Source organism: Macrobrachium nipponense, chromosome 12, assembly GCF_015104395.2.
Source record: "Macrobrachium nipponense isolate FS-2020 chromosome 12, ASM1510439v2, whole genome shotgun sequence".
NCBI classification, from domain to species: domain Eukaryota; kingdom Metazoa; phylum Arthropoda; class Malacostraca; order Decapoda; family Palaemonidae; genus Macrobrachium; species Macrobrachium nipponense.
Genome location: NC_087205.1, coordinates 58,033,409 through 58,046,304, shown reverse-complemented (window position 1 = coordinate 58,046,304; position 12,896 = coordinate 58,033,409). Strand labels below are relative to the sequence as shown.

The 12,896-nt window shown below is 35.4% G+C and overlaps 1 protein-coding gene across 1 annotated transcript in view; it reads left to right on the top strand.

The window, feature by feature from the left end:
- Positions 1 to 12,896, top strand: part of LOC135224546 (uncharacterized) — a 387,606-nt gene that overhangs the window by 245,834 nt on the left and 128,876 nt on the right. The window contains exons 4-5 of the mRNA XM_064263643.1: positions 9,045 to 9,230; positions 9,383 to 9,971. Of these exons, the coding sequence (XP_064119713.1) occupies positions 9,045 to 9,230; positions 9,383 to 9,971 (775 nt within the window). The remainder of the gene's footprint in view (positions 1 to 9,044; positions 9,231 to 9,382; positions 9,972 to 12,896) is intronic.

Genomic DNA, 12,896 nt, shown 5'->3' with positions numbered 1-12,896 from the left:
AAATATATATATAAAAAAATTCGACATTCGTCAACTTTAACTCGTCAGATATGATAAAAAACTGCAATTGTAAGCTAATATCCTTACAGTATAGTAATATTCAATCATTTGTCTTCATTTTGAAAGAAATTGGAAGTCTCTAGGACATTATTTAGATTTATGGTGAATTTTTGAAAAAAATATTTGTTTATGTCCGCGCGTTACGAATTCATGCATTATTTTGTGATAATATTTTCTCTGTGTTGCTTTTATTGTTTTACAATGTGTTATATACTAAAATGATCGCAATTTAGTGTACATTACAACGAAAAAAAAAGTAACTTGTTACCTTTAACCGTTTTGCGCACAGCGCAATTTTAATACAATTATATATGAAATTTCGTTTTTGCGCTATCATATATCACATTATATATGATAATGATATTTTTTTTCATTTCTGATGGTTGCATACTAAACTTCAGGCAATGACAAAAAAAGGAGCCAAAAATGAACTCTTAATCTTGAAAACTAAGCGCGCTGTGATTTTTTGAAAAAAATATTTTTTCCGCTTCCGCGCTCACTCCGAAACCCCTCCGGCATACGGGAGACAATTTTTTATTTACCGCATCGGCGTAAGAGGGTTAACTTACTCTCCCATTATGTAGGGGAGTAGCTCGCATGTACGCAAGCACGAATTCACTCACAAGACACTCCCAGATAAGTGTCGTCACCAATTTGTCATACGTTCATGACGTCATACAGATCATAGGCACACCCATGAATCTACTCAAAACCAGATTCAGAAAGTATATCTACTTCCACTCATGCACGGGCATAGGACGTGGTCTATTCTGCTTAGGCAGTGACCTTCGACATCACGTCACCCAAGGAAGTTGCGTCAACATTTTTCAAAGCAGACCTCTGTTTCCCCGGAGAGTCAAAATGATGACTTCTACGTTTCAAGAATGCCATTGCTCATCACATCCTCTTATCATTTAACAAAAAAAATAGAATTCAAGGATACAAATCATATAATATATCTGTTGTACACTCGATCGCTCTATAAGGTGAACGCATTCCAAGGCGAAATGCACAGCTGGGCAACTTGGCCTACAGAGTCTAGTGAGGGCAGAGTACTACCTTCTCACTGGGATTTTGTTTCCTAGTATTGTTTCTCCTCTGTTCAGGGTTAAAACCTAATTCAAATCTGTCTGCCCGACCATCAAAGACTTATGTCTCTGATTGGCTTTAGATTCTGGCTTATGGTTCTGGTTTTGGGCTGCTTAATTACCATTGTGAGAATCATCATACAGATATGTCTCATTAGATTCATTATCATCTTTCTCTTTACCCTACGGTACAATAGAAGTCTCTAAAGTCTTCTGCTTCATCGCAATTGACCCATAGGCCACTGCAATGATTCAGAATGATTTATCAGACAAATACAGCAGGTTTTTTGTCTTCTATATACATATTTTTCTTATTCATAAAGTGTTCAACTACTATTTGTTAACCCAGATATGTAGTGAACATTAGAAGACTTCACCTGCCCTGATAGCTCTGCTTCTAGGGTAAGCAGTAAAGTTCCTCCCTGAACCAACTTTCATAGTGACAGGAAGTGGTTCGTCAAGCACTACATCCCTTTTGTTTACACTATAGACTTCCAGCCTTTATTGCAACAGGAATCAGAGGCCCATCCATACCCTAGAAGTTACGGTAAGAACCTGTCTTTTCTTCAGTCTAAACATGTGGTTTTTCATTTTAAATGGGCTTTATTTGAGACACTCATTGTTGTGGAATGTTTTTTGGCCTTCTTTGAAGCAAAGCTAAGGATATAAGAACAGCCTCTTCCTCCTCAGATTTCAGTCATTCTTTGCTCTTTACTCCCATTCTGCTTCTTATAATTTTTTTATGTAAGCTTAAAAAATGTCAATTTTTCAATACCTCGAGACCATTTTTAGTGACCATCATGGCATTGTGGGAGGAAGTGTAGGATGTTCTACTATTATCTCTTCACCTTTTCAGTAAGGTGCTGAGATTGGAGAGCCAGGGGGTACAGTGTACCTGGAGCACCAACCACTCCAGTGGATGGGTCATGACATTATTTCAGCGTAGGTGTCAGTGTTTTCTGGTTATTTTATTTTGGTGCTGCACCCAGGGCAAGGGTGGGCACCTATCATACTTTGCTAGCAATAGGAGCATTCGCCATGCTGCAAAGTTCCCCTTAAGGGGGCCGGCCGGAACCCCTATATATGGGGGTATAGGGCGAAAAATGCAAAGTCATGAAAAAATTCATGGAGCTTCATATGGCAATTGAGAATACGTATACGAAATATTTCGTCAAAATTCCTCTTACTTTTGTAGTTACAGGGTAATTAGTAAACATAACTCAATAAGCCTAAAACATTCATCCGTACAAGAAAATGCAATATTTCTTCTGTTATCGTAAATTTTGATAATTATTGTCAAATAAATTGTGAGAAATGGCATCTGTAGAGATTCCGTGGGCCATAGAGGGGAATATCACTGTTTAACCATGATCAGTGTGAGCACAGACGTCAAGTAGTCTACAAATTCGAGTTCATCTCTGACATTCGCTTGCTTTTACATAAACTTATCTATGTTTCGGCAAGAATTTCATCATGCCAATGAGGAAAAGACAAGGAAAACATCTCGCTAACATAAAGATGAAGACAATTCGCTCTAATATGATTACAGAATATCATTATATATACGAAATTAGCGTAGTTAGTGAAGAGAGAGAGAGGGAGGGTTGCGTAGTAAGTAAACGCCCCCATCTTGCCTGAAGCACACGTCACACTGTCCCCCAGGCTACAATCTTTGAGCAAAGGGATCTTAATTTATGATAAATAACATAGTTTTGGTTTATTAATACCCAAAAAGGAATATGAAATTCATAATAATCATGATTTATTAGCATTGTCTTTGTAAAAAGATAGTACAACTTCGAATTTCACCTCTTGACATTCTCTTGCATTTATGTTTGTGTATTTTTGTTTCGGCAAGAATTTCATCATGCCAAAACGGAAAATACTAGGAAAACATCTTGGTAACATACAGAAGAAGAAAATTCGCTGTAATAAGCCGAGTTAGTGAAGGAGAGAGAGAGAGTTGCGTAGAAAGGAGTGCCCTGTCTTGCCTGACGCAGTGCCCCAAGCTACGATATATGAGCAAAGGGATCATAATTTATGATTAAATTATGATAAATAAAATAGTTTTGGTTTATTAACACACAAAAAAGAAATATACTTCATAATAATCATTATTTATTAACATTGTCGTTATAAAAATACGAAGAAAAACTTTGAACGCCCGTATCTCAAAACTATACTTATTGACCTTCAAAATCTATCTTTTCACTTAGTTTTAAAGCTATAACATTGGAATTTGGTATATAACTCAGAAAGATGTTATAGAACAATCAAATGAAGCCCTTTTTTCCAATTTTTGTTTAGTCTTTTTTTTATAAATTTTGTTTTCCTAATTTATAGGGTTTATTTTTTTACCATAATGAAAAATTCATATCTAGCAAAAAAATTACTTTTAGAAAAAAAACTCCTCATTTGGTTGGAGGTCTACATCAGGTTTATATATGGTAGTAATCCCAGGTCTTAATATTAAATATCAAGGGAGGAGATAGAATTTGAAAAATGGTATGGCTATTTTTAGGATAAATCGCCCTGGCATCACAAAACCGAAGGTCAGAGGCAAAAATCATATGCGGTTTGGAGATGTCTCAAGTCACCTCATTAAGTGGTATGAATATCAAAGTCCTGTCCTTAAAGAAGGGCCTTAGCCGGCTGGCCCCTTTAAGTAGGAGGCAACCCTTCGCCCTACCGCAACAACATTATGAGTTAAGATGAGCACCAACCAGAGGCAGTATTCATCTGCATAACTCTCTTAACTGATAGGAATGACAAGCATTGTTTTTTCAATGCTAGCAACTTTTCTGTTTCAAATTCATTACATGATTTAATGCTTTGGAGTAGAATATGTCCATGATCCCACTCGATTCAATGTGGGATCAGCAATATAATTACTATGTAAGTCACATACATACAAAAACGATGTTTTCATAATAAAATTAGATTTTGTATATACAGGCAGTCCCCGGGTTACGACGGGGGTTCCATTCTTAAGACGCGTTGTAACCCGAAAATCGTCGTAAGCCGGAATGACGTTCTTGAAAACATGTCCACAGGGAAAATTTCACTAATTTGCAATTTTTCTTAGGGCCGTATCTAAAATTATCACTAATTTACTTTTTTCATGTGCAGCACTGCATTCACAAATTACTGTATATTTCCATTAAAATACAAGAGAGAGAGAGGAGAGAGAGAGAGAGAGAGAGAGAGAGCGAGAGAGAGAGAGAGATGAGGGAGGAGAGAGAGAGAGGAGAGAGACGAGAGAGAGAGAGAGAGAGAGAGAGAGAGAGATACATAAAAACATAAAACCATTAAATTCGTTGACCATTGTATGGCATTGTTAAGCTCCGAGTGTCACTGGAGTTATGAGGTAGGGAAATTGATACAGAAAAAGACGAAGGGAAGAATTTTCTTTTGAAATTAGTTATCGTATTATTACTACTTCTATTATTATTATTATTATTATTTTGAAAATATAATAAGCACGTGCATCTACCATAAAAATTCTCTCATCTCGGTAAGAAAGAGGAATTATCCTTACAAGTGACATGGAAAGGTCATTTCATCTCTTTAAAATACGACCATTATGAATTTTGTAATTAAAGTTTTATATTATTATTATTATATTATTATTATTATTATTATTATTATTATTAAATAATAACTGAAATTATCAATAAACATTTTACATACTAGTACCATAAAAATTCTTCCATCTCGGTAAAAGAGAGAGAGAGAGAGAGAGAAGAGTGTTTATCTCTCTCTGTTCTCTCAAAAAATACTTATAACGCTTCCAGCAAAAGAGAGGGAGGGAGTTACCACTATGACACATTATTATCTTGTGTGGCAAAAGAGAGAGAGAGAGAGAGAGAGAGAGAGAGAGAGAGAGAGAGAGAGAGAGAGAGAGAGAGAGAGTTAACCTTAATTAAAAGTGACATGATAGATTAATACGTATTGTATTTCTTTAAAATACTATCACATATGAATTTTGTAATTACAGTTATTATAATTATTATTATTATTATTATTATTATTATTATTTGAAAGATATTAAAAGCAAATAGTACAAGTACATAAAAAATCTCGAGTTTCAGTAAATGAGAGAGAGAGAGAGAGAGAGAGACCGATGAGAGAGAGAGAGATGAGAGAGAGAGAGAGAAAGAGGGGGGGGGGGAATTTCATGAACACTTGATTGCAACACTGCAGCTCTTCCCCCTCCTGGCTGTCACAGAACTTGATATATCTGACAGCTATAGTACCTGGATCTCGAGAAAAGGTTACTGAAAGAAGACTGGGATTTCCTTCATTCTTCCATAATTTTTTAAATATAAGCTAAAATCTTACTAATTCACTATGGTATTTTCTTTAATGAATTGATATTATTGCTGTATAAATTAATTAATATTTGAAAATAGTAAATCATTTATTTATCATACAAAAAAACATACATCTTTGTAGTAGAGAGAGAGAGAGAGAGAGAGAGAGAGAGAGAGAGAGAGAGAGAGAATTATTATTTTTATTATGTGATATCATTTCAACTTATTAAACTTACTAATACAGTATTAATCAAAATTAATATTTGAAAATTAGTAAATCATTTTTGTATTATAAAAATGTGTTTAGTCATGAAAATAAACATCAAAATACACTAATTAGTGATTATTTTTGTCGGAAAATACAGAGAGAGAGAGAGAGAGAGAGAGAGAGAGAGAGAGAGAGAGAGAGAGAGAGAGAGAGAGAGAGAGAGAAACTGTGCTAAACTATAAAGGATTGTTATCATAGTATGCGTTTTTTAAAAGCGTCGTTAACTCGGAGCGTCGGAAGCGTCATCGCCGTAACCTCGTAACAAGCGTCGTAACCTGGGGCGGAATTTTCAATGAATATTTAAGAAAAAGAGTCGTAACCTCAGAACGTCGTAAGCCGGACCCGTCGTAACCCGGGGACCGCCTGTACTTGCCCAGTAATTATATCATCAAGAGCCCATCTGCCTCCCCTCTGATGGACATTATGCATAAAACAGAATGAAGTGATTAGCTAAGTAGTTCCTAGTATTGCCATTGGGGGACGGCACTGTATACTTACATTGAGCCATCGAAGAGCTACCCATGAAATTTCAATTTAGGCTGCCATCGAGCAGAAACTCTTAGCAATATAAGTACTGGGTAAGTACATACAGAATCTAATTGTATTATAAAAATATCATGTTCATACTCATAGAATGTTCCTACTTAATTCTGTCTTCCTGATTCAACTTGTTATTTAATGAATTCCCATTTTCTATATTTCCTGTCTATTTGAAAAGTTTTTTGTCTAAATGCGGGTCTGCTTTTTATACTCTGTGAACTTCTAATGTGAGATGTTGCTGTTTTGTGAACTTCTAATGTCAGATCCTGCTGTTACAAAATTATCTTCAAGCTCATAACTTTCAAAGCATGGAAAAATTACTAAATTTTCAATGTTGCATGAATCTGAATTTAATCTTTTAACCTTTCCAACATCCAAAAGTAATTCTTTAGATTAACCTATTCTGATGAAAAGTATGGACAGCTTCAAAGAAAATGATTGTAATATTTTATCCAGAGAGGCTTGACTTATTTTGCAGAAGTTGCTGTGAGCCAATTTAATAATGAGGAATAGAAAGAAGTTGAGGTAAAGGCAGTCAGAATAAAATCATGGAAACTGGACATTAAACTCAAAATGGATGATATTGTTAATATATGTAGTTTAAAGGGGTTGGTGGAATCTGGCAGAGGACAACCAGGAAGAGGATAGAGATGTATGCAGGGGAAAGAGGAGGGAAGCCAGAAGGCTAGTGTCAAGGACAAAGAAGATGAGTTTGGAGGAATGGAATCAGAATTTCAACTGAACAGATTCTTTGAGCATGCTATAAAAACACTGGAAAATGTACTGGGGAGCGGCTGATAACAATTAGTGGATTCAACAGTTGTCAGTGTGACTTCATGATAGGGAGATTAACAAGAAAATCAGTAGAAGCTCATAATCACATGATTCAGTAAAATGGAAAAGTAAATCCACAATAGTATGTCTGTTTGATTTTGTTATTTAAAATACAAAGCAGAAAGCTTTCGATGATCTGCAGAGTCCTTGTCAATCTGAGATTGACAAGGACTGTGCAGGTCATCAAAAGCTTTCTGCTTTGTATTTTAAGTAACAAAATCAAACAGACATACCATTGTGGATTTACTTTTCCAACAAAATCAGTCGTAACAATGAGACAACAGCAGGTAAAGAGATTAACAACAAAATCAGTCTTTACAATGAGGCAACAGCAGATAAAGTGATTTGCAAAGAAGTGGCTATGACACATATTTGCTTGGATATAAAAAAATTCAGCTGGTAGCCCTGAGCCAAATTATGTTGGGCTGTTGAAATTACTCTACATTACACTAGATCTAGATTGAAGATAGGTGCATCTGAAGAATCTGAGGTTAATTTTTGTGTCCATTCAGGATCAGCTGTTTATCTTAGTAATGGAACAAGCTATTAAGGAGTGCAGAAAGAGCATCCTTGAGAGGTGTTATGCAGGTGACTTAGTGTTGAAAGGAGAATCTAAGAAGAGGTGGTTGAATGTTCAGAGTGAAATGGAGAGGGGAGGACCAATTATCAGCATAAACAAAACAAAACTTGTGATGATTGCAAAGAAAGCAAAGGACAATCATGAAAGTGGTTGTGGGAAAGGTGTCAAGGTGAACTCTGTACTGTGTATCAAATTTAATAGATGTCACAAGAAGTACCTGGGATTACAGATAATACTTGTAGTGAGAGAGTTTTTATAACCCAAAAAGGATTTTAAGAGAAAATGCAGAAGAAATGGCAAAGAACTCAGTTGAGATAGGCAGTTCTTTGAATAGGTGGAGCCTTTGTGTTACCTAGAAGACACTTGCCTGTAAATTAATTGAGAGACCAGTAAAAGAGTATGTATCTATTAATAGGGATGAAATGCATAAAGAGAGCCAGAATATTGGTAAATCAAAATATACCATCAGAATAGAGCCAAGACTTACAATGAGTGAATTTTGCTAGCGATGCTCTATGCTGCAGAAACATGGGCACTGACAGGGAAATAGGAGAATTTTAAAAGGTTTTACATGAATATCATATTACAAATGAATCAGTGGAGAAATTATATCAAGAGGGTTGAAAAGAGAATAGGATCTCAAAGATAAAGCTCATTTGGTCAGAAAAACAGCAGATATTAAAATAGCAGGACAAAGACCTGTAATAAGGCCTAGAAAATTATGGAGAAAAGTGATAGATGAAGACCCAGGTTTAATGGAAGTTAAGGAAGAAAGACCACAAGATGGAGAGAAATCAGGGGAATTTGTATTGTCTAATTTGTAAAGGGAAGTTGTTGTAACAACACTTATGATGGTGATGCAAATTGAAATAGTATTTCCTCTTTTGTAAGTTGTACATATAAACATGTTTGCTTCAATGGCCCATAAGTTAAGGGCTTGTGATATTTCCACCTATCTATTTTTTAACAATTTGTATTCTGTTAGCAATGGGATTGGTCAGTTGGTAATGTGGTGTGTCTGTACTCAAAGCCATAATGTTTCTAATATAGTACATTATATTTTTTTATTTTGAATTGGTGCAGTGATTATTATTAATTATTGTTAATAAATTTCTAGCATTTCATAGTACTTCCCAGTCAGACTTATTTATCTTGAATTACATGTGAGAATGACTTAAGGTTAACAGGTGAGTATGAGGAAGAAAAGGGAATGAACACTGGTTAAAGACAGAAAGAGGTACACCCTAGGCGTAATGCCTGGTGCAGAGAACCTTAGTCCCATTTACAGTTGCCAAGTAAGCCACATCATAAGCTGCACCTTATTATGAGGATGGATAGTAACAGATAATTTTCATTCACAGCGTGTTGTGTTAGCTGAAGGCGGATATGCTCATAGCGTAGCTATGACTGCTACAGGTAGCATTTATGCATGGGGATGTGGGACATATGGTCAAGTGGGCAATGGTGGTATTGTCAAAGTTACTAGTCCTGTTAGAGTCTGCTTACCAGGCCCTGCTACTCACCTCACTGCTGGTTACTTTCATAATGTGAGTGTTTTATTTATTTTTTCATGCATTTCATCTTATTTTTTGCTTTTGTATTTGAGTGTGCCATTTTTTTAATAACTGGATTATTAAATATTTGTTGATATATTTATACTTGTTCCTTGCTGTTGTGAGAAGTTAGACTTTTCTCGTAGATTGCTGTCACAAGAGATCACAAAGTTTATACTTGGGGGATCAATCCAGCATGTTTAAGAGTACAAGCACAGCTTCAAAGAAGAGGGCGGATGATGCAACAGGCAGCAGAAGGGGAGAAACGCTCCTCTGAAGGCAAGAATGAGGGAGAAGATTCACAGGCCAAGGAAAGTGAAGTAGAAAGAAGCGGAGAAGCTTCTGAAGTGGCAGCTTGTGATAGTGAAAGTGATGATAGTATTATTAATGATGGTGCTAATGATAATCCGAAAATAGTTGTGTCAAAGGAAGACAGTGGAAGTCCCTGTGGTGGTGCAACACAAAGAACTACTGTAGATGATAGTGATGACACCATTATGACTCTGCCTGAGGAGGAAGACACTAAAGATATTGGTGCCAAATCTTTTATCATATCTCCTGAACCTTCTCCAGAAAAAGCTTCCAGTGTTGATAATAGAAAATGTGATATTTTTGAAGAAACAGTATGTGACAGAGTGGTCAGTGGTAACAATTCTTCCAGCACAAACTGCCAAAGCTCAAATTCTTCAGAAACATTAAGCGAGCAGGCCTCCACCAGTAATCAATTTTCTGAAAGTAAGCTATATATATTTAGGTATATATTTTCATTAGAATGTAGTTTGCATCTTCTCAATATACTGTATATTTCCATGTATAAGATGACCTTTAGATAAGACGAGATAAAGAATTATGGCAAGTTTTCATGAATTTTTCTCATATGTGGAGTATAAAGCAACTGCTAAGTTACAAAACTGTCTGTTTATAGGCAGCTTTTGGTTACCGTATATACAGGCAGTCCCTGGGTTACAATGGGGGTTCCGTTCTTGAGACATGTTGTAAGCCGAAAATTGTCGTAAGCCGGAACATCATCAAAACTCCAAAAGAAAACCTTACTTTTAATGCTTTGGGTGCATTAAAAACTATGTAAACTGCATTCTTATTGCATTTTTCATCATAAAAACCTTCAAATGTTGATTATTTTGCATTTTTGGAGCCATATTTTTCTACCAGATCAGTGTTGTAGCCGCCGTAACCCTGAAACATGCGTTGTAAACCTGGAAATAATTTCTGATAAATATAATTTAAAAGCGTTGTAACCTCGGAATGTTGTAAGCTGAACCCGTCGTAAGCTACATTTTGCAGCTTAAACTTAGCAGTACAGGCAGACCCCGGTTATCGGCAGGGTTCCATTCTCGGAAGTGTACTGATAAGTAAAAACCACCATTAACTGAAACTCTATTTATGGTGCTGAGTTTTGGGTAATGGCGCCGATAACCTGTTAATGGCATCTCTGTTAGGTATGTTATGGTGCCATAACTCTATTATCATCACCTTATGGCACTGATAATTAAAACTGCCCATTATGGGTCCATAAATCACCAATTTTATGGCACTAGACGCACCATAAAACCAGATCGCCATTAAATGAGTCTGCGGATAACTGGGGACTGCTTTTATATTTCCTTAACGATCTTTTCTCCTTAGGAAATAAGGGTAAACAGTACAGGCCCTGGTTATCGCCGATCCGGTTCTATGGTGCTTGTCTAGCGAAATGTGCTAATTTCTGGTCATCAGCACCGATAATAGAGTATTGGACCCAGTACATACCCAGAGGCACGAATAATCGGTTATTGGCGCCAAATATAGCTAAATTTCGTTTATCGGCGATTATCACATCATCAAGCCGTTGGAACAGAATCCCCACTGGTAACCAGGGACTGCTTGTACTTTAATGTAAAAATGTCAGTTCTATTTAACCTAACATCAATTATAACATTGATAGGGTAATTATTTGCTATCTTATGATGGTTGAAATGCAAACAAAACAGCTGGTGTTATCCGATTAGGTTATCATAACAAAACATCCGTGTTTTGTATGGTTGCTTATGGATGCACACCTTTATGCAACGAGTATAGCTTTATTGACGATACTTTTACCATTCACTTTTACTTTGATTTATTTAACTAGAAGATGGGATAAAGAGATGGAGGCAAAGGTTAGTCTAATGTATACAATAATTTTCATACATAATTATCATTCATATGACTTCATTGTTCTAAACAGTTGTATGTAATTTTACCAAAATGATACTGAATTTTTAATGAAAAATTAATATTACATTATCCTAAATATTATTACACTATGTACAATTAAAATTTCGAAAGGGTACCGAAAGATAGATAACATTGCTGTGAACGCTACCATAATTCGATGTTTACATTTTGTCAGCTGGCTGGCCTCACAAGCAAAAGTTGATTTCAGTGATATGGAATTATTCATTAAATAGGCTGTTATATTTTGAAGATATGCCAATAATATGCAGTAGTACTTTGACTTACGAGTGAATTAATGTACGAGTTTTCCGAGATACAAGTAGTCACTTCATAGATTTTTGCTTTGTTACACGAGCAAAAAATTGAGGTGCGAGCTCGAGATGCGGCTGCTACTTGAATGGCGTATTGATGAAAATTAAGATAAACAAAGAAGAAAAAGTAATTATGCATCTTTCCCATGAATCTTTTAAAAAGTTACACATTACTTTGCTGTATCCAATAGTACTGTATGTATTCTCATATTATTGTATTATAAAATACTGCTAACATAGCAGTCAGTATTTTGGTTTGGAAATCAGCTGATAACTAATATGAGCTAATTCTCTTGCTTCTAGTTAGAATAAACAAATATCTAGATACTTGACTTATATGAAATAAGGGAATTTTCGTTATATGACGCATTTTCAAGTCTAAATATTACTTGTGACTGTCAACTAAATTATTTTTTCGTCAACAGATTATGTTGGCGGCATGTTTATTGAGTAAAAAATTGTGATTCTGATCACTATTTTCACGATATTTATCTTTTATTCGTCTTTTATCAGCATGAAAAAAACAGTAAAATGTGTTCTTTCAAGCCCAGTAGTTTTGATTAAAACTATTTTCTCTCAATTTTATCTAAAGTTGCGTTTAATGGCATAAGTTTACAGGAGTTTTTTCCTGGTTGCCAATGCACGATAATAGTCATTGGCAGCTTGAACAGTTTTCTCAGCTTCAGCTATAACTTGGTTTAAATTTAATGTATATTTCTTTGTTGATCTTTGATATACCTACAGCGAATAAAGTTATTACATAAAAATATCGCAGTCCTATTCTAAAAAACGTCATTTATAACATAACTACTTATAAACATCACTTAGAGTTCAAGATTTGCTTTTTAGAATGGTAGTGTAAGACAACCCCCAAATTTAAAGTGGTGAATTTTAGGTTATAAAGGTCGTCTTATATGCAGAAATATATGGAATGTAAACAGTGTTTGCCCCGTTTTCGTGGGGGATGTGTACCAGAACCCCTAGCAAATAGCTATAATCTGCAAATAGTTGAAACCCCTATATAAAAGCTTTAAACTGCCTATTGTGTTAGTTAAAACTCAAGAAAAACCCACTTAAAATATTTATACCTGTGTTTTTTCATAGTTTTATCACAAAAAGTGCATTTTATGATGAT